The following is a 22,628-nucleotide window of genomic DNA, read 5'->3' as shown; positions in this document are numbered from 1 at the left end:
TTTAGCAATCCATAGAGATGCAGACAGACACAGAGGGGGACTGACTGTAGAGTGGCCCATTCTTCTAGTTTAAGGCCAACCCACCTAGCAAGCTCATGTCAAATAATGTGGGCGACTATATATTATACCTTAAGAGATCTGTGTAAAATTGACTATCGCTGCTTCTGAAAAGGAGTAAGAAAGTTAGATTATTATAAAAAGAACTGTAGCCTTTACAAAAGAATTTAATCTCAGGATTCTTCATAGTAGCAGGATCTCCAGTTTGGTTAAACTGTAAAAATGAATCACTTCTTAGCATTTTGGCAGAGGTCTAGTGTAAAATGCACCATGACTTATAGAGGCTTGGCTTCCCTATGCCAGAAATGCAGTCTTTGAACAGCACTGCTCAGCATGAGCCCTCTGGGGACATGCTATAGGGCTTGAGAATTTGTGCTGTACTGGAGTTTGCAGGCATACATTTTCCCTTTCCTGTGTCCCTGCCCACACCCAAAGAAGTGTCCATTAAAATATGGATGATTGACCTCAGCTGTTGACTGAGGGAGCCACCTGTAGAGTTAACCTTTCTGTGGGGATAGGAACATGGAGGGTTTCGATGCCAGCACTACCTCTCAATGATTTTAAACAAGGTACCCAACTCCCCAGAGTCTTATATTTGACCCGTTACATGGGAAGAGGGAACCTCAACTGAGAAAATGCCTTTATTAGATTGGCCCATAGGCAAGTCTATGGGGTGTTTTTCTTGATTAATGATTGATATGGAAGAGTCCATCCCACTGTGGGTGGTGTTGCCCCTGAGCAAGTGGCCATGGGTTGTATAAATATGCAAGCTGAGCAAACTAGTAAGCAGAGCTCCTCCATGAAGTCTTGCCTTGCCTTCTCTAGGATGGACTGCGATTAGATGTGTAAGCCATGCAGTCCCATAGGAGGAACAACAATATGAACCAACCAGTACCCCAAGAGCTCCCTGGGACTAAACCACCTACCAAAGAGTACACATGGTAGGACCCATGGTTCCAGCTGTATATGTAGCAATGGCCTAGTCGGTCATCAATGGGAGGAGAGGCCTTTGGCCCTGAGAAGGCTCGATGCCCCAGTGTAGGGGGGTGCCAGGTCCAGGAAGTGGGAGTGGGTAGATTGGTGAGCAGGGGGAGGGGGGAGGGGGGTTTCAGAGGGGAAACCAAAAAAGGGGATAACATTTGAAATGTAAATAAAGAAAATATCTAGAAAAGGCCAAGCGTGGTGGTGCATGCCTTTAATCCCAGCTCTCTGGAGGCAGAGACAGGTGGATTTCTGAGTTCGAGGCCAGCCTGGTCTACAAAATGAGTTCCAGGATAGCCAGGACTATACAGAGAAACCCTGTCTCGAACCCCCCGCCCCCCAAAAAAAGAAAGAAAAGAAAAGATATAATAATAATAATAATAATAATAATAATAATAATAATAAAAGAAAACATCTAAGTCAGAAATAAAAAATAAAAAGTAAAAGATGTGTAAGCCAATTAAATGTTTTCCTTCCCCAAATTGCTTTGGGTCATGGTCCTTATGACAGCAATAGAAAGCAGAATAAGACAGGATCTGACACAAAGTGGGCGCTCAGCAAAGGTCAGCATCTTGCCCTCTTTCTGTGTGGGCAGCTCACCTGCAGTGTCTCTAGCCCCATAGGGTTGAGCTGTGAGCCTGGAGCACTCACAGTATGAGAGTGAAGTACAGTGGCTTTAACCATAGCCTCTGGAGCCAGACAGCCTACATGTGCATCAGCTCACTGTGCTCTTGAAGAGTGTCTTCCTATCAGTACCTCATTTGCCTGCTCTGCAAACGGAGGCTAATGGCAAATGTTCGATTGGACTATTGAAGTCCAGCAGCCTCTGAGTCGTGTAGAGTGCAGAGAACACGCCTACAGTGTTGTGCAGTGAAGCTCTTTGTGTTGTTAGAGCTCAGTGTGGACCAGGCTTTAAAATCTCATGGGCCGACAGCAGGCTTCTTAGCAGCTAATAGCTCATTGGAGGAAACTCTTGCTTCCGAACACTCAGGCCTTGGCCGCCTCTTTAACAAGAGGTAGCTGTTCTCTTAGAAGCTGCCCTGGTCTTTCTTCTCTTCCCTGCTCCCTGCATCCACTCTGGCTGGCTTTTGTTATTAATGTGGAGCAGTTGAAGTCATTGACTTGGGTGAAGGCCAGGCAGCATTACTGAAGTCATATATTACTTTCCTGGACTGGCCATGAGCAGGATGATAGGAGTCGGGGGCCAGGGAAGCCGCCTCTCTAGGCAGCCCACATGAAAGGTGTGTTTGTTTTCTCCATCATATTTGTGTAAGTAGATCTGAAGCCCATTCACTGTCTCTAGTTTTCCCCACGGGCTGCTCTTCTCTGCTTAGGCTGACTACTCCTGTGTGTGTCGCATCTTTCTTTGTCCTTTGTGACGTCATTGCACAAACTCCTGTCTACTAATTGCAGGTAGAATTGTTGAGTGAGCCTGGCTGTATCTGTAGGCACTTTATAATATGCTAGGTCAGGTCTGTGCTTTGGTGTTGGCTTTTGTTTTTCTCATGTTAGTGGAATACTGCTGGGAGAGAGTCCTTAGTGACAGTCAGTGAAAGTCTTCCTCCTCGGAGTGTGGTTGAAGCACACACTTGTTTGTTCTGCTCTGGTATTTGGGGCCTGGGAAACGGCAGCGGAATGTTATTAGGCATTTTCCTGAACTTCCTACCTGCTCTTTGCTGGAATACTCCTTGTTTGGCTCTGGAAAGGTTCCATGCTTTGATGAGCACAGACGCTCGGGGGATCGGAGGCTGTTTTGATGGTCTGTTGGCATCATGAAAGGAGATATTGTTTGCCAGGGGAGATACAGTCTGGGAAAGAGTGCTCAAGGATCGTGTGACCTCAGAGTGAGACAGAACAGTGGTCTTTGCCTGTGCCATTGAGCTTTTAAAAAATTGTTTGTAACTAATAATAACTGAATATACTGGTGTAGCCTCGGGTTCTGTTTTGGGTTTGGTGGGAATGGGGAAGATGGCATTGTCCAGACTTAAAGTTTCTTTTAACTGTGTTCGTAAATGATTAGGGGTGGTTTTCCACTGTGAAGTAAAAACTGATTGCTACTGGCATTAGCCACTGTTAAATTGTGATGCGCATTCACTTCATTATTATTTCAACAGTTTCGGTGGGGCTTTCTTCTATTTTCTCAATTCAAGAACAGTAATTGTGAATCATAATTCCTAGGAAAATTCTACATCATAATGACCACAGATACATGAGAACTACACCCACCCCCTCTGTTTTTGCTGTCAGTTTAATAAAATCTGGACATCACTCAGGCGTGTTGTGGTGTTTAGACCCTGTATTTTGACGTATTGTGGTAGCTGCTGATTTGTCCTGAGAGTACCACTGTTGCATCCTGTTGCGTCCCTGAGACACTGTTGCATCCCTGAGAGATCCACTGTTGCGTCCCTGGGACACTGTTGCATCCCTGAGAGATCCACTGTTGCGTCCCTGAGACACTGTTGCATCCCTGAGAGATCCACTGTTGCGTCCCTGAGACACTGTTGCATCCCTGAGAGATCCACTGTTGCGTCCCTGAGACATTGTTGCATCCCTGAGAGATCCACTGTTTTGCCCCTGAGCCTTCTCTTGCTGTTTATTTGTGAGCTTTCTAGAGTCCAATGATTCAGAGACAAGAGCTTGTTCTATCCCTCAGACTACTTTTTTTTTATCCTCTCAATACAATGAAAGGAGAAGTATATTCTTTTAGTGCTGTGGTATTTTTATACCTAGTTCTCTTACAATATATATATGGATGAATGATGGACCCAGTATAGTGGTATGTCTTTAATTCCAGCAATTGGAAGGCTGAGGCAGGAAAGTCTAGAGTTCAGATAAAAATTAAATACACAGTGAGACTTCATCTTTAAAAAAATCTGTGTGTGTGTGTGTGTGTTTGTGTGTTCACTCATGCATGCGCATGTATGTACATGTTTCTGAGTGTGTCCATGTGTGCGTGTGTGTAAGCTGGGTGTGTAACTCGGTAGACACTTGCCTAGCATATGTGAGACCCTGAGTTAAACTCTATAAACATCCTAAATAAATAATAAAACCATATTTGTACAATGTTTTCTAGAAATTCAAATTCTTACGTTATAAAGAAGAAAACAATTATTAAACCAATCATAGAAAACCTGTTAAAATGTTGAGATAGTTACTTTCATATACATATATCTTTTTTCCCTTGCTTTTAAAGATAGAATCTCAGGCTAGCCCTGAACTCTCTAATTCTCCCGTGTCTCTTTCTGTGGGCACCACTGCATCCAACAGCCCTGATCATTTGCTTTGGAAAAATACTTTAAATGGTTTGGAAACCTAGGTTTATAAAGCATAATATGTGAGCATATTTCCCACATCCCAGACCATTCTTGGCAAATATTATTTAAATAGCTGCATAGTTCTGTATCTGATATGCTTTTTCTTATAAAGAGTTAGAGAAAAATATGCACTAAAATTAAAAAGCAGGGTTTGAAAACGTCGCCTTCTCTTCCTTTTTAAAGACCATTTCTGTTTGTTTGTGTGCCCATGTGCGTGCATTTATATGTCAGAGGCTGACATGGGTACCTTCCTCGTTGCTCCCCGTCTTACTCTCTGAGAGACTCTCTCATTGAACTCACAGATTTCGTTAAACTGATTGGGCAAGGATCCCAGGTCCTGCCTGTGCCTCCTCAGAGGTAGGATTACTGCTATTACTTGGTGCTGGGAATTAAACTCAGATCTTCATACTTGTATGGTAAACATTTTACTGACTGTACCATCTCCCAAACACCCCTGTGCCTTTTAAATAAAAAAATTAAGGCGTTGTCTCATGGAATACAGGCTGCCCTTGGACTCCTGATCTCCCTCCCCATGCTTCCCTAAGAAATGGGTATGCGGCTGTCTTTGTCTCCTTGACACAAGCTATAGTCAGTGTGGAAGAGGGAGCCTCAGTTGAGTAAATGTCCTCACTACATTGGCCATTGATGTGGGAGGGTCCAGCTCACTGTGGATGGTCACAGCCTGGGCTGATGGTCCTGTGTGCTGTAAAAGAAAGCAGACTGAGCAAGCCATGAGTGAGAAGCAGCAGTGAACAGCAGTCCCTCATGGTCTCCACATACTTTCCTACCTCCAGGTTCCTGCCCTGTTTGAGTTCCTGTCCTATCTCTTCCTTCAACAATGAGCTATGATGTAGTAGTGTAAGCGAAGTAAACCCTTTCCTTTCCAGGCTGCTTTTGGTTGAGGTGTTTGAGCACAGCCATAGAAAGCCTAAGATGCTGGGATTCCTCACCTGGAAACCCACGCTCACCTCGTGGTTCTGTTCTAACTTTAAAAGTAATTAGTTTCAAAGTTTGAGACTATGCAAACTTTATGTTTATATACAAAAGATTTACCCTTTGTAAAAGTGACAATATATAAAACGTATGAACATATATAATAGAAGTCTTTTGATTGGCAACAATTAATTAGAATAATTATTTTAATTGGCTATTATTCATAGCTATTGAATCAGTACAATTTTCAAATAATCAACTTTTATCCCCACTTAAAAAAAAAAACCAAACCAACCTCTGAAACAGTCTTCTCTTTTTATTTGAAGTGAGGTCAACTATTTTTGCAACTAACTTGAGTTTATCTACTTGTGATATAGATTGAGGGTGTACCTGATTGTCCTTGATCTCCCAGGCCGCATAGGACAAGAAAGGCTGTGGCAGTGAAGGAAACGGAGCCAGATGGCCCCCATCAAGGGTGCCAAACCTCCAGCAGGGATGGATGCCACACCAGACAGACAGGGCAGGAAAATCACTTCTTCAAGTAGATTTTGCCACTGCTGCACCTGGTGCGGGGAGTAAGCGTGTAGATTGTTAAGGTCCACTGGGCAAGCGAGGAAGAGGTAAGGACACCGGCCACGAGGCCAGGACTGGGGGTTGGCAGTCCTTGGGCTCTCTGATGAAATCCACTTGGCATTCTCATAGTTTTTCAAAGGAATCTGGGTAAGGCATTTAATCTTGTGTTATTGGTTTAGTTGGCTCTTAAAGGAGAGTCATAATTAAACCAGAGCCATCTGCCAGTGAATCTTAGAGGTGCTTTTCAGTTTGAAAGTTGAAACCCAGAGTCACAAAGCCATCTCTTAAGCATCGGCCTACAGTTGACTGCATGTTGCTGTGGTTTGTTTTTTCCACCAAGGGAGTTGATTTGGGAGAAAGAATGTGGTTAAGAATTCTATGTCCCCAAAGACATCTGTACAACTGCTCCCAAACTTCGTTTCTAAAAGTGACAATAGTAACACTTATTTTAAAGGTAAGAGGGAGGTTGCGTGTTAAAGCATAGCACTGACTTGGCCTCTCCGAGATATTAGAGACTTTGCTATTAATAAATCATGGCGAGTCACGAGATTCCACGGTGTGGAACTGTGCTTGGATCACTGGGGTTCGTTAAATAAAGTTACTTTTCCTTTCTGAGTCAATTACAGTCTCCTGCCCAGAACTACGCACGGAAATGCAAGTCTTTATGAAAGATCTCCAAAGCCCATTGAACTAAACAACAAACCCACTTTGGTTTATTTGCTCTCCCCCTCCCTCTCTCCATCCTTCCCTACGTCTCTCTGTCCCTCCTGCTCCTTCCTCCAGCCCAGGTGATTCCTTCCAGCTTGTTTCTCTTGTCATTCTGAAAGCTGGCCTGACCTTCGCAGTCAGATAATTCTAATTTCAGCTCAAGAAAAGGGAGACGGTCTTGATTTGTGTGGCCGTCTGCATTCATGCCCAATTATACACAACAGTCATTTGTCCATGGCTGCAGGGGAGGCTGGGAGATACACACGTGTTCTGTTAGCGTAGAGTAGGGATGAGGGATCGGTGGTGCCAATCGTGTCACCTGTACTTGCAAATAAATCATGTTGAGACATAGCCATGCCCTTGGCCTGTGGAGGGTCTGTGTCTCCTTTCATATAGCACAGTGAATGAGCTCAGTTCCCTGAGACCATATAGACTTCAAAGCACACCACATTTACTGTCTCGCCCTTTTCAGACGCTTGCTGACATTTGCTAGGGAAAATGGAGAAATGAAATTATAAGAGTCACCAAGAGTTTGTGCCACACTTTGCAGCTTAGTAAACTGTGAGCCATTGCCATAGCTGGGACTTTGTGCTTCTGAAGAGTGGTAGCCAACAGAAAGCACGGTTGATTTGAAGTAACGCTTGAAGAAGCACTGTTCAGAGATGGATTTTTGGAGCAAAGCAGGAAGTTATTGGTGAGGGTGAAGAGAGTATAAAACGTTGTTTAGAGGAGCTAGAGAAATGAACACTTGCCACTCTTCCAGAGGATCTGAGTTCAGTTCCCAGCACCCACATCAGGCAGCTTACAACTGATTGGACTTTATCTCCTAGGGATCCAATGCCTTTCTGTAGCCACTGTGGGTAAACACACACACACACACAGGATTTTTTAAAAGCTTTCATGTGAATTTCTGCTTTTAAGGCGACAGGCCATATTTCAAGCGTATCCTCATCTCCTGCATCCCACAGATTGTTCTGTGTTTTTTCTTTGCTTTCTTCATGACTGGGGCAGAAGAGGGATACATCCATAGGAGGGCATAGACGGTATCTCCACTCTGCAGCTGGGTTCATTTCCCCAACTTCAGGGTGTGCCAGGGAGCAGAGCGGCATAAGGAGGATCATAAAAGCTGAGCTCCCTGTGAGTGACAGAGTGCTGCCCAGGCCACTTGGAAGGACAGGACCTTGCCCACAGCTGGTGTCTTGTGTGTCCACAGCCACAGTCAAGGGAAGGGGGGTTTTGATTTGGAGAGACATGATTGGCCCTGTGAGCTGCCTCTTCTTTCCTTAGTCTGTATAACCACGCATACAATGAGGAGACTAATAGATAATGAGAGACTTGCTCCTGCTGTCAAAGACCTCCCGTCCTTCACTCAGCTCATATTGATTAAAACCTGGTGAGCTTGGCCACAGCATTGGAAAGACAGGTGGACGACCAGGAACTTCTAAAAGGATCAGCAGGAGAGAGAGACCCCGAGATGGGGTGCTGGGGTTTCCGCTGAGTCCACTGTGCTGCTTGAAGCATAAATACAAGGGGGCTTCCAGACCCCTGTGACAGAGGGACACCTGTCTGATAACGGAGGAAAGCAGAGGTCTGGTTCCTTATGCTTTGGTGACTGGAGCTGTTGAAGAACAAAAGCAGATTAATGTAGAATTTTTCTCAAGCTTGACTTAGGATAACAACAAGATGGACTTTTGCTAATGTGCATCCAGCCCCTGGCAGAACACTCTGGAGACAGTCAGTGCTCAGTACATGTTTGTTGAGTGAATAAATTAGGTGGATTTTGGCACTTAATTATCAGAGCTTTCTAGAAGATGAAAGGATTCCCTAGCAGAATGATGTTTTTACAGAGAAAAAGGCAAAAGGCTCTTATCCTCCAGGAGCCCCTCCTTCACTCTCTCATCTTCCACATGTTCATGTCTCACTGGCCCCTCCTGCTTTCAGGACTTTGGGAGAGTAATGGCGTGTAGCCGCCTTTTATCAGGAGAGCCTGTGTTATTTAACCACGCTTCATGGCCCCTTTGTAGCCGACACAGATGGCAGAATGAGTTCGTTTTTAATAATCTAGGTTTTATAGGAATGAACTGTGGTGTGAACTGCTTGGCCTTCCATGAGACGAAGTAGAATCTTGTCTGTCTGACTATCTATTGTTTTTGTGTGTGTGTGTGGTTTTTCGAGACAGGGTTTCTCTGTGTAGCTCTGGCTGTCCTGGGAATCGCTCTGTACACCAGGCTGGCCTCGAACTCAGATATCTACCTGCCTCTGTCTCCTGAGTGCTGGGATCAAAGGCGTGCGCCACCACCACTCAGCAACCTCCACAGAATTTCTGAACAGTAAAAAACGTTTCCTTCTGAAGCTGCTTCCTTCAGAGTTTTTGAGTTTTACATAAATCTGCTGTAATAGTTAGATTACGGAACTGGTGAAATGGCTTAGCAGGTAAAGGTGCTTACCAGTGCGTGCAGCAAGGCGTGCGTGCAGCAAGGCGTGCGTGCACGTGCACAGGAGTGGACACACATAGCCTTATAATGTAATAAAAAGTAAGCAGTACATTAAGTGTATTTGTGAACAAGTCAAATATAAATCCCTTAATTCTAAGCTAATGTTTCTGGCCCAGATCCATGAGAGAGTCCACAGAGGAAAAATGTCAGAGAGAAACTCTGTGTAACAAGGAACTTTCCCTGAGGACACAGCATCTGCAGTCACTGGCTGTTTGTGCTCTGCACCACGCAGGCCTGCAGTTGATCATTGTACCAGACTGCACTACTATTGAGGGGACAATAAGACATCCAGCCCATCATGTCCCTGTCTTTATTTCAAAGCAGGGAACAATAGCAGCTCTTGTGCCCAAAACTCACGCATGAGATAGTCCATGGGACACACCTGGGACAGCCTCACATGTAGTAAGGTACTGCTCCCAGCCACGACGGCTGAACAGAGACTTCAAAATCTGACCCAAAGCAGCTAAGACTGCTTTGCCTGCTGCCCCAATGGGGAGGATCTTGCTGGCATGCACTGTAGCGTGCCGCTTGCAGGCATTCTAGTTCCTCCCACCCGTTGCTCCAGCTCCCAGCCTCTGGTAGAGCCATCTTCATGGTAGGAGCTAGGGTGTGCTATGCCTGTGTCTCAGCTGGAGGCAGAGGGTGGCCTGGGAAGTCAAACTGCTGACAGTGTTCATGGCACAACTTGTGTATTTTTAGGAATTTGTGTGTCTCTGATGAGGCAAGCTGTTTACTTCCTACTTAATGTCTAACCTGAATTCTAGGCCTGAATCTAGAAAAGGTACATTTTTGCCATGCTGTGTCTGTTGAGAGACTCGGGTTATCGGTCCACAATTGACTGCCAGAGAGACTGGGAAGTATCCCTGCCACCTGGATTTTTGTATGTCCAGTTACTGCACATTCTCAGTGTAGGAAATATTTATTAAAACAGCATTTCGGGTAAGGATTTAGATGTCAGGACAAGGAATCGCAGAGCTGTGCCACAGGCCCTGTATCTCCCATGAGATAATAAATCCTTCGAATATTGAATTTAAACTTGGGGAAATTTTTGGATTACAGTGACTCTCAGCATGTCTATAATCCTGGGAATTGGAGGTGAGATGCAAAATTTGAGGGCACCCTCAACTGCATAGGGGATACAAGGCTAGCTTGGGCTACATGAGACCCTGCTTCCGAAAGGATAGCCCAAAAGGACTAAGGATGGCTGTGAGCACTTGAGTCTTTCTAAAGTCATGTCTAAAATATTGCTTAGGTGGTATAGCCTGTATCTCCTCCATTGTGCTGTTGAGTTTTAGAATGATTTTATTCTTCCTGACTGTGATTGGACTACTAGTTGTTCCCCAATGCCCTTAGCCTCTTAACGATTACTGGTGTATGTGGCTGTATGTGTTGTGAACTCTTTGGCATCCCCATGTAAGAGAGGACATGCGACACTTACCTTCCCATGCTAGACTAACTAGACATAACATTAACTAATTAGTTAACTTAATTAACTTCCAGCTCCATCAGTTTCAGTGCCTATCATAGGCTATCATTTTAGTAACTGAATAATATTCCATTGCATACATCCTGAAATTGATATGTCATTTTTCCATATCCATCACACCAATGGTCATCTAAATTGATTACACATCTTGTGAATTGTGCTGCCACATACACAAAGTAACAACAAGGATGGAGACATTGATGACCCTGACTGTGTCAGTACACATCGTATACATCGTATGCATGCGTCGAAACATTGCGCTGTACCCTACAAACACATAGGATTATTACATTTTTTTTCTTTTTTTTCAGGATTATTACATTAATTGAAAGAAATGTAATGCTTAAGGAGTACATATTTTACTACTATGATTTGATCATTATTGGCTGTCTCCAGCTATCAAACTGTAGCTCTGAACATGTACAATTAACGTAATAACTAGGAGAGTGGAAACACCTTGGAAGGCCTGCTCTGGAATAAGCCTAACCCAGTATCTGACCTGGCAAGGGCAAAGTACATAGAAGCAGGGTAGTTTACTTCAGAGTACTGGAGGGGAGGCGGGGACCGGGCAAGGCATGGGGCTTTCGAGACTTGACTTTTCTTGTTCAGATCACTGCTGTGTATGTGAAGGAGACAATCACACGTGCATTTACTGTAGTTTTTCTTCCCCATGTCACTGTCCCCCAGGAGACAAGGGGTTGAAGACACAGGTTTCTGCATCTAGAAGAAAGGAATTCAGGTTAGACATTAGGTAGGAAGTAAACAGCCTGCCTCATCAGAGACACACAAATTCTTAAAAAGCAGACACCTTGTGCCGTGAGCGCTGTCAACAGATACTGTCACGTGGCAGTAAAAGCCTCAGGTTCCTGCCTCGTCCATGCTTAGAAACTGCTGAAAACGGAAGGACTGGGAAAGATGACTCTTGACCTGCTGTGTAGGGTTTTAGAACCGTCTGGAATAGTGGGTAGTAACACCCTGGGAGCTTTGTGTGAACGTGAAGCCCTGCACTGGCTAAGAAGAGAAGAGGTGACTGTTTCTGGTTTTTATAAGTACCCTCTTGTCTAACTGCTAAAAATAACTGCTGTTACTTTAAACAGATGGCCTCAATTTAATATGAAAGAAAGTAAAAGTGAGACAGTTTCTTAGCATCTAAGAACTACCACCCCCACTGGCTAAAATAGCCAAATTTTATATAAATACTTATTTACAGGGAAAACTTCTGAGGGTGGGGTTTGTAGATGGAGCTATGTATCTTGGTAGATTGAGAGCCAGTATAAATGACTTAATTCAAAACAGAACGGTGGATCCTTGCGTTTAAAACAATTATTATCATTATGAGGTGGTGCACAGGTGTGGAGATCAGAGGACACTCTGACATGGGTCCCTGGATCAAGATGAGATCACCAGCCTTGTGTGGCAAGTGTGTTTCTTTACCCAATGAGCCCTCTCCCCAGTCTAGGACTTTGGATTTTTAAAAGACATTTAAGTTGTTATAAAATATATGTAACCTAAGAAAGTTAATGTCAGGGATCGTAACACACTGAGAGGGTGAGAGAGCACGCCGAGGTTATTGTTTTAGGTCCTCTCCAATGGCCAAAGAGAACATGAGCTGATAGGGTTCAATTCCAGGAGCACGGAGATAGTAGTTAATGTACGACTTTACGTCATTTCTGACATCATAGATAATATTTTGATAAGGAAACAGTGAGCCAGCATTTATGAGACTTTGACTAAAGACTGATTCTTAAGTTCACAGACACTGTCTATGTCATCGAGTAATGCCAAAATACTATTAAGTTCAACAGGTAGAGAAGTTTTATTGTGAAACTCGGTCATTGATTTTTTTTAAAAGATTTATTTATTCATTTAATGTATATGAGTACACTGTTGCTGTCTTCAGACACACCAGAAGAGGCCATCAGATCCCATTACAGATGTTTGTGAGCCTCCATGTGGCTGCTGGGAATTGAACTCAGGACCTCTGGACGACTAGTCAGTCAGTGCTCTTAACCGCTGAGCCATCTCTCCAGCCCAGTCATTGATTTTTATTCCTACTTTTGCTGTTCATTTGTGATTATTGCACCTGGTTCTTGTGCGGGGAGGGGTGCTGTCTGTCCTGTGTGCATCCATGGACCACAGACCGTGCTTGGATTTAGATGTTTGCATTTCCTCACCTGGCCTGTACCTGCACAGTTGTTTGTGTTGGGTCCTGGGTTGCGCCTGGAATCTTACTTGTTTCCTTCTGAACTTGTCTCTGTAAAAGAAGTAGACTGGCTCATAGGAAATATGAGGCTGGGGAGGCGGCACTCTGTAAGATGTCAGGGGCACAAGTGTGAGGACCTGAATTTGCATCCCTAGAATGCTTGTAAAAAGACCAGGCTTTGCTGAGGGAGCCAGGGACCCTGGGGAGGAAGGTGGGTAGGGTATGGAGTTAGGTCGGATCCCTGTACCTAGTTGGCCAGCTCTTACCTTTCCAACTTCATGGGCCTCAGTTTTAGTGACTGATACACCCTGTCTCAAAACCAAAGAAGAACACTGGAGGAAAGCCCCCGGCTTCTGGTCTCTGTGTGCACTGGCATGTGTGTGCACATGCACCGACATGTTCACATTAACAAGTGCCTCCCCTACCACACCACTACCCTTACACACGACTACCACACACGTACATGTATATACAAACACACACATGTAGACCAGAGATCAGCAAAGTGTACTGCTGGGCTATATAAAAAAATAACATGAGACAGATATTTGCAGTAGTTAGCCTTTACAAAATGTTTGCTACCTCTTGAAGACAAGATGCTCGTGGGCCGACGCTGGTTCAGATCTTGGTTTTACCATTTCCAGTTCGACTTGGGCAAATTACTTAATCTCTCTGTGACTAGTTTTCCAATCTGTAATTGTAATTATAGCCTGCCTCATTGGGTTGTGGTGAGGACTAACTTAATGTACAAAATGCTCAGAACAATGTCTGGGATTAATGGGTGCTCAATGAATGTTAGTCAGTGCTCCTGTGCGGGAGAGAGCCCCGAAGGAGCTTCTGAACCATTCTTGGTTTCAGCTGGTACACACCCAAATTATCCAGCCCACTCGCTCTGTGGTTCCTGTATTGAGAAGGGAAGGCTGTCTTGTTGTTGTTTTGTTTTGTTTTTTATTTTTAAATAGTGAATGCGTTCCTGAAAAACAAAGTCAAGTTGAATCTACACTGAAATGTGAAAAATAATCTTGAAAAAAAAAAAGGAGACATAAGCAGAAAGCAGAGATGCTTTGTAAGTTAAGGGAAGTCAAAGGTCGCTTGTGCTGGGTGTGTTGGCACACAGGTGGCTTATCATCTCAGGACTCTGAGGCTGAGGAGAGAGATGAATGCATTCCAGGCCTGCCTTGCCTATGCAGTAAAGACCTTGCCTCAGAAAGAGCAAACACAAAAGTCCTTTGCTGTACTTTGGTAAAGCAACTTGTGATCGTGAGAGATGGAGAGGAGACAGTGGCGGGGGCGAGGGGGAGTATCTCAGGGGAAGCTGGGGCCTTCTCAAGGGTGTCCAGTGTCAGCATCCACGAGGCTATGCAGAGTGCCGTGTGACCACTCTGCTTCTTTTCTATGGAAGTGATACATTTTCAGCATCAAATCAACCATAGGTGGTAAAGGTCACCTCAGACCCCCATGTATACATAATTGTCATAGTTTGCATCTTTAGTTTTTAAGACACCTGGCTAGTCACTCAGTTGCTGTCGTCATCAAACATTTGATCAGCGTCTCAATGCCTTTGTCCTCTCTGATACCTGTCTCCTCGCTTGGGCTTTCCAGTAGGGAAAGGACAAGTAATTACTTAGAATTTTTTAAATTTAATAAAGTAATATTCCCTCCCTCTCACTCTCCTTCTTTCCACTCTAGCTGAACACGCTGTTGATGGATATTGGAGTGGAATGATGGGTGGCCAGAGATGGGTGTTTGACGATGTCAGAGGACTGGAGTAATGGCCTTGCGTGAGGAGTACAGTGAATGACCTCATCTTCTTAGCTGATGGAGGCATTCAAGAGGACGAGGTTGCAGAGCTTTTAAGCCTATGCAGCTCCCAGGCTCTGAGCCTAAGAGCTAGCTAACTGTCATCTCCCAGAGGGACCATGGCAAGGGTTGGGGCTGTTGAAATACGTTCAGGGACCCTGTTAGGGCCTTTCTCTTTGACATTAGGATGATTTAGGGAAGGTTGGGACTTACAGACCAGCTTGAGTTTTCTTTTGTGGCAATTATAGACTTAACTTAAAAGATCAGTTGTTTTTTGTTAGTGTCCTCTGAGTTTGGGTTTGCTGACGCAGATACACACTGCTTCATTAGAGCACCTCCCTCCCAACCATGACAACAGTGGCACTCGTCAGTACTCAATATGTTATTTCTGGAGTGAGTGAGCGGATGAATGGAGTAAACAAATATAACCCATTATTCCCAATAAAATACCTCTCCCACATGGAGGTAAGTTGTCAGTTGGCATTATTTTAGATCAATTTTTGCTATTAAAAAAAAAAGAGTGTTGTAAATTTTGAGTATGCCAGAGGGAAGCTCAACTCGGGCTTTCATGGTTTCCCAGGGCAAATGGTGACTTGATGAGATAGTTAAAACACAGCAACCCAGGCAGCAAAGGCTTTGGTCAGAACTCTTAACCTCTAAGACTATCTGAGAGCACTTGGAAAAGCTTGCTGTTCTCTTTGTTCTAAGATGATAGTGCAGCAAGAACTAAAACAACTTTGAGACATTTCTCTTTCAGACAAAGCAAATTATAAAACATGATTAACCATTACATCATCATACGTCCTTTAAGGCCTGACTTCCACACCCTTCATAGGCCCTGGACAGAACAAGATGAACATCCAAGGTGGAAGGCATGCTGTAGGGATCTGCTGGCTCATGGGTCAGGCTTCCTGAGTGGACAAGAGGACAAAGGGTAGATTCCAGCAGAACCTACCTGCATAGAATTGCTAAGTATGTGCATGCATTAGAGGGGATGCATATTAGTTTAGTCTTGCTGTTATAAAATACCCTGACCAATGAAACAGCTTACAGGAAAACAAGTTTATTTAGGTTTATAATTCTGAAGGGTCAGAGTCCATCATGGTGGAAAAGAGATGGTTCCTGGGGTCAACAACAAGAAACTGGTGATCACACAGCATCTGCACTTAGGAGGTGTGGAGAGAGAGGACAGGAAGTGAGGCCAGACTATAACATTGCAAAGCTCAACTCCTGTGACCCACTTCCTCCAACAAGGCTTTGCCTCCTGGGTTCCATAGCCTCACCAAACAGTGCCACCAGCTGGGGACCAAGTGTTAAGCCACAGAAGCCTGTGGAGGACCCTTCGTATTCAAACCCTAGCAGCCTGTCTCTGAGAGCATTCACCCTTGATTGACATGGGGAACACGACAAGGACACTAGGCTAGCAGAAAAGCAAATATAATTCTAGACCTTCTTGGGGCCTAGGGAAAGTGCACCCTGTGACTGCACTGTTGATTGAAAACTGATGCAAACTTTAGAAATAAAAGGGAAAATGTCGGGGGCTGGAGAGATGGCCAGTGGTTAAGAGCACTGACTGCTCTTCTGGGGGTCCTGAGTTCAAATCCCAGCAACCACATGGTGGCTCACAACCATCTGTAATGAGATCTGAAGATAACTACAGTGTACTTACATATAATTAATAAATAAAATCTTTAAAAGTTGGGGGGAGGAAATGTCCAGCTAGTGCTACACAAGTTTTTTTTTTTGGGGGGGGGGGCAGGGGTGAGTAGATAAAGCTAATGGTGCCAGAGAAATAAAGAGCAGGTTAAGAGTGGCTCCACTCCACCTTGCCACTTTTAGAAGAAGGGCAAGGCGGGTTACAAAGCCTCAAAACAAGTCTGGCATGATTGACTGCAGGTGAGTGAGCATGTTGTTCAACTTGTAAATACATATTCTCCTGCCTGCCCCCTCCCTCCCTCCCTCCCTCCCTCCCTCCCTTCCCTCCTTCCTCCCTCCCTCCCTTCCTTCCTTCTTTCCTCCCTCCCTTCCTCCCTCCCTCCCTCCCTTCCTTTTTTTCTCCCTCCCTCCCTTCTTTCTTTTCTCCCTCCCTCCCTTCTTTCCTTCCTAGCGTATTCACCATAAACCGAATTAACTCCAGATATTTCAACTACTCCTTTGGTTTAGGTGACTTGAGAGACACAGGAAAGAAAAATACAAACATTAAATGGCATTTTGAAAACCTGTTCTTAAGTCCAGTGGGCATCAGAGCAGTTGAACAGCAGGTACCTGGGAGCACTCTGGTGACACAGGTTGACACCTTTGGAAGGAAAGGAATTAGTCTGCCCACTCCTCCCCACAAACAGATGGGCAGAGATTGGCAGGTGAGGTGGAGAGAAGAGGGGTAAACCCAGGCTAACCGAAAGGGGAGATGGCTATCCACAAAGAGAAATCAAAGCCTAGGCACACTTGTGTAGAACTGGGAACCAGGATGCCTGCGACAGAGATTACGGTATTGCCCCAGAAGCCCTTTTATACTACTTGATGTTGTGTGTATGTATAGATTTTATAGAACAACTTAAGGTAAACATTTACATTCGGTACATGTTATTTAATATTAATATTTAATAGTTTGTGCCCTCAGTTTGCTTGCAAATTATGATTGATAAAAGAAGTTTAATTCAGAATCTATAAAAATACTAACACTCTATGTTAAAAAAATTAATTCCTGGAGGTCAGAGAAATGATGACCTAGGTTTAATTCCTGGAACTCATATAAAAAAGCTAGACGTGTTAGTGAATATTTATAATTCCAGCCCTCCTGGTGTGAGGTAGGAGAGGCAGGAGACTCTCTAGGCTCTGGAGCCAGCGATCCTGGACTACAGCATCTTGGCAGAAGCAAAACAAAGACCAAGGTGAGAAGGGACTCCACACATGTGCACAAACACATTTATAAAAATGGGTTCTTGAATGAATGATTTGCATGGTTATTTTTTTGCAGTATAACTACCTAGGAATAAGAATGGCTTTCCCGCGTAGCCCAGTTTGCTGTTTAACTATAAATACACCACTTGTGGCAAATCGGACGTCCAAAAGCAACAGCTGCTGCTTCTGTGTTTTGTTCTTTGTTATTCATTTTAATGAATAATTTGAACCGACTCCAGAACATGAAGTTAGACATAGAAGCATGCTCTAAGACTTATATCATGTGTTTCAAACCGTGTGGTGACATCATTCTCTAAATATAGTGAATTTTAAGAAAGAATTATTTGAGCTGTTCCCCCCCCCCCCCATAAATAATTTGGCTGGAAGACAGAGAGAGAGAGAGACAAGGGATAAAAATCAACTTGGGAGCTTTATCCAAGAATAGAGAGCTGGGGAAATTCTCCCACATCCTTCTCCTGACACGTGAACCTCTTTTACTAAAACAAATGGGGGGGATGTGTCTCCGCTGAGATTTGCTTTTCTAGTGAAGATCCCAAGTGATGTTAGGCGTATCCCCCCCTGCCTTCCGTAGTGTGTCCTGTAGCTGAAGGATTTAGGTTCAGGTGGAATAGAGAGGAAGATGGATTCAGAGCTTCGTGATTGTGATTCCTGTCTGTCTCTCGTGGCATTCTCAACAGTTGAAAAGCAAGAAAATGCAGCCTTTATCTTCCTATGTCCTGGGCATTTGCTTGGCGTATATATGGGCTTTGTGTGCTCCATCTGCACCGATTTCAGCCCTTCCTTCAGGAAAGCTGGTAGGACTCATTCAGGTTAACACTGCATCGGTGCAAGGTGTGGTCGCAGATCAGCAAGGCTGATTTCCTTTAAAACCTGCTAAACTGATTGGTCCAGTATACTTCAGTAGAAGGTGATACAACTGTTAATTAAGTAAGCAGTTTTGTACTTTGATTAGAATATTGTTGTATGCCTTTTCTCACTGGACTGCTGTACAGTGTTGAGAAGTGGAATTCCTACTAATGCAGAAGGAGTTTTATGTGCCCTTATATATGGGGAGAAATTTAGAATTGCCTCTGGAGAGTGGTTGCTTAGGAACGAAGAAATTGAACCACCCATCACTTAAGGCCAGAAACTCTATCCTGTACTTGTGTCCTACCTTAGGCATCATTTTTCTGTGTTTCGTTCTGTTCAAGCCTCTTATATAGCTGTGGCTGGCTGTCTTGGATGGAAACCCATGTCGCAGTCCTCAGGGGTGGAGTCTCCAGATGGGCTGTGTACGCCGGCCGGCCAGCAGCCCTGTCTGTCATCCTGTCTGTCAGGAACTGAGTGTGTATTCGTGAGGAACGCTAATATAAAAGGCAGCTGTGTTTAAGGATGAGGTCATAGGCAAACCATGCACCCCCTCTCCACAGAACACAGAAGGATCCCAACGGAGATAAATATGCGTCTGGAGGAGCCACACCACCTTGCCTGCTGCCATGCCTGGCTTCATTCACTTTGCCTGCACCTGCGGAAAGCAAACCCGAGAGCCCTCTATGCAAATGTTATTTTAATTATTCATGTTTAGGACATATGAAAAACAAACCTAGAAGGGCCATGTCTAGATGCTGGCATGCCAGTGACTTGTTATCTTATCTGTAGAGAAATCCACATCGTATCTAGATACAATCTAGAGATGAGGGGTTTTCCTTACAAGGTAATGATCACTGTCCAAAGGTGCGAGAGTAAGTGGCTTGCCCAAGGTGTAGACATGTTAAGTCTCTGGGTCAAAGTGCTTACCACAGTCACCTCCCTTTTCTTGGATGGTGGATCTGTAGAAGATGGAAGCTTCCCCTGGTTTTATGTCTCCTTTTCTGCCACTGTCCTGTATGTTTTTCAGATTCGTTTTGTTGTTGTCGTCGTTGTTGTTTTGTTTTGTTTTTGTTTTTTGTTTTTTTCCAGTGCAAGCCTATTGTAAGCAGTCCCTGTTTATGGGCAGTCCACTAGGGGGCAGACATGTCCTCATTCACTATGTCCCAGACACTTGGGGCAAGTCTTCTTACATAGTTATGCTTCATATAATGGTTTCCAGTTTGCTTTTCCTGTATTTGAGGTATATTCCTATCTAAAAGTTCAGTGGTAATTCCTCAGTTCGTTGACAGTGTCTCTTGTTTTTCTGTTCTACGCATCACCCTAAAGGTCATTTATTTATTGGTGACTGTCTTCATGCTTAGCATTCTTCTGTGCCTGGGGATATTAAATTCTCTCCTTCACACTCCATTTTGTTGGGTTATTGTGTGTTGGGCTGAATAAAATTAATCTGGGAGTAGACTGGGCTGTGAGTGAGGACCAGAACCTGAGTCACACACAGTAGGTACAGTGGCCTGGAGGCCATCTGCTGAGAGGACCAAGCTGTGAGGGGGTGAAAAGGGGAATTCATGATAAGGACAGTGCTGTGGACTTTTAGCTCTGGTTATTCTTTATAAGATGCTTAGAAGAACGGGCCTTGCTGAGACAGGGGGGTTGGAGGTTCAACTCCAGCCTACACTGCTTAGTAGAACCCAGTCTCCAAAGACTGAGGGCTGGGGGGTGTGGCTCACTGTGGGGGACCCACCTAACATCTGTGAAGCTCTGTCTCTAGTAGCTCAGTGTAGGTGACCCTCCTAGCATCACAAAACTCCGTCTGCAGCCGAAAACTCCAGCAGTTAGGTACTTGAAAGCATGTGTGTGTGCATGAATAAAAACCAGATCAGAATATGGAAAATGTTATTTATTGTAATATTATCTATATTCACCTCATAACTTATCAGTTTTACTATTAATTTCTTCAAAGTAAACTTGATAAAGAAAACAATACTCCCTGCAGAACAGTAACTCAGAATGTTTTCCCAAAGCCCTGGGCAACTTTCAGAAAGGAAAAGTACACCACAGTAATTTAAGAGTTGCAGGTATTTGCAGTTTATCATTTGGAAGTATACAGCTGAGCTGTGACAAAAGATTCTCTCTCTCTCTCTCTCTCTCTCTCTCTCTCACTCACACACACACACACACACACACACACGTTAAAATTTTAAGGTTTCTTGAAATGACAGAGGGATACAATATAAGTCAACAGTGTCTGAGCGGGTATCTCGCAGTAGCTCACTCACTGATGAAATGCTGAGTTGGCTCTGCCTTAGCCAGGCTCCCTTTGAGATCCCGCTGAGAACAGTGTTGGGCTTTTATTGGGAATACTTGCCCTGATTCACCTGAGAACACCCTGCTCCTCAGGAACAGAGCTAGAAGCTTGATGTGGTGGTGCACGCCTTTAATCCCAGCACTTAGGAGGCAGAGGCAAGCAGATCTCTGAGTTTGAGGCCAGCCTGGTCTACATAGGGAATTCCAGGCCAACCAGGGCTATGTAGTGAGACCCTGTATAGAAAAACAAAAGGAAACAAACAAAATTACAGGATTAAGAGTTCAAATTACTGTCTTTCACATGTGTCAGATGGTGTGTGGGGACTTGCATATGTCCATTCTCCATGGCTTATCTGTGTGTCTCTCTGAAGCTTCTGTGTGGGGAACGAAGACAGGGCAGGGGGCAGGGAGCACAGGGATAGAGAGTGGAAAACTACAAGCAGGACACTCCACAGAGGTCGGGTCCTCCATCAAGTACGGGGCCTGAGATTTATGTAATGTTAGTTAAAGGGAGGCAAAGTGGCATTCTTCCTATTTGCTGCCCCCTTCCCTTGTCCCAAGTCCACTCCTCCTTCATTCTAGTTAAACATCAACGATGACATATTTAAAGTAAAACAGCAAAATGTGAGAATCTCTCGTGTCCTGTGGGATGTCTGGAGACATGTCACAAACCCAAAGCCAGCCGCTGCAGTCTGAACTCAGGGGCTATATTTAGATGACTGTGTGGATCCTGTATTTTTTCAGTGCTGTAAACATGTTGATGTGGTTATTTTTAGCTTTCACAGACCTTAGTGAACTTCTGAGTTGGCCAGCAGACAGAGGCAGTTGTGGCTGTTGCCCGCACCTCTGTCAATGGCTCTGATTGTCTCTCAGGGTTTCCAGTGCATTCAGAGCTTGTCAGTGTTCAGGCTGTCTAGCATTAACTGCCCAGTGTGGTTGTGTGTAGGTGACTCTACTACAGTCTGGTGGGCTTCATTTTGTTTTGATGTGTGTCTCTGGCCATAGTTTTGATTCCAGTTGAAGATATATCAAGCCCACTGGTCCTCTCATGCCCTGACCCTCCAGCATTGATGACAGATTCTTGCTGTTGTCATTACCTTCAGTCTGTTGTACTCTTTTCCTGCTGGGCAAAGGTTATAAGGCGGCAGTGTGGTAAAGGGGGCAATGGAAAGCTGACAGGAAATGGGAAGGCAGGGCTCAGTTTGGTCCCCAGCATAGATTGGACCAGCTAGTGTGAAAAGAAGTAATTAAGTAGTCAACAGCTTTTCTTGATGACCAAATCATGCTGTCTCTGCTGCTTACATGAGTGGAACATTTTCCTCGAAGAGCCATGCCTGGATCCCTGACATCGATTAGTCACTTGAGCTGGGCCTTCCAAGTTTGTGTTAGAGAATTCACTTCCTTCTTTGTGAAGAGGCTGCTGTTCTGAGCTCTGCTTTGTACCTGGTGGCTGGCTTTGGTTGGATAAGGTCAATTACTTTGTATGGTGCAGGAAGCAGTTCCTGAGCGGGTGACTCGAGAGAGCATGATTTATCTCTTTGGAACTACTTTTCCCAAGGAAACTCATAACTGCCTCATACCTTTTGCCTGGAAGCCTTAAACTGAGTTGTACATTCAGAAGAGAGTGGTATTGAGCGTCATCCAGACTTAGTTCATATTAATACCATTATGGCAATTTGTTTTGAAATGTTTTCAGTGATTCATATGAAAGTGATGTTTTTGAACTGTGTCCCAATTTTTAAAATTATTTGTTTTTGTTTGTTTGTTTGTTTCTATGGGTATGTTTGTGTGCCCAGTGCATGCATGCCCACCACATGTGCAGGACCCCTCAGAGTTTAGAAGATGGCTTTCCCCTGGAGCTGGAGTTACAGGCGATTATGAGCTACCATCTGGGTGCTAAGAACTGACCCCAGGTCCTCTGCTAGAACGGTGTGTGCCCTTGACTGACGACTCACATCTCTGGCACCCATGACCTCTGGTTCTTACTGTAGCCTTTACACATT

At 44.4% G+C, this 22,628-nt stretch overlaps 1 protein-coding gene and 1 long non-coding RNA gene across 11 annotated transcripts in view; one reads left to right on the top strand and one right to left on the bottom strand.

Moving 5' to 3' along the window:
• The window catches only part of Gab1 (growth factor receptor bound protein 2-associated protein 1), a 116,089-nt gene that overhangs the window by 47,425 nt on the left and 46,036 nt on the right, over positions 1–22,628 (top strand). The window contains exon 1 of one of the 10 annotated variants that reach the window (XM_006530674.4): positions 11,415–11,573. The exons of 8 other annotated variants lie outside the window; for them this stretch is intronic. In XM_006530674.4, coding sequence (XP_006530737.1) covers positions 11,463–11,573 — 111 coding nt within the window. In that variant the 5' untranslated portion in view covers positions 11,415–11,462. Of the gene's footprint in view, positions 1–11,414; positions 11,574–22,628 lie in introns of those variants that run through there. One more of the 10 variants, XM_017312575.2, reaches the window with a different exon arrangement.
• Positions 10,686–18,996, bottom strand: Gm51580. The gene is made up of 3 exons (XR_003947572.1): positions 18,626–18,996; positions 12,722–12,801; positions 10,686–11,267 (listed from the first exon to the last, which is right to left on the bottom strand). It is a non-coding gene; the product is annotated as a predicted gene, 51580 (long non-coding RNA).

Source organism: Mus musculus, chromosome 8 (assembly GCF_000001635.26).
Source record: "Mus musculus strain C57BL/6J chromosome 8, GRCm38.p6 C57BL/6J".
In the NCBI taxonomy this organism is placed as follows: Eukaryota; Metazoa; Chordata; class Mammalia; order Rodentia; family Muridae; genus Mus; species Mus musculus.
This window is presented reverse-complemented; position numbering and strand designations above follow the sequence as displayed.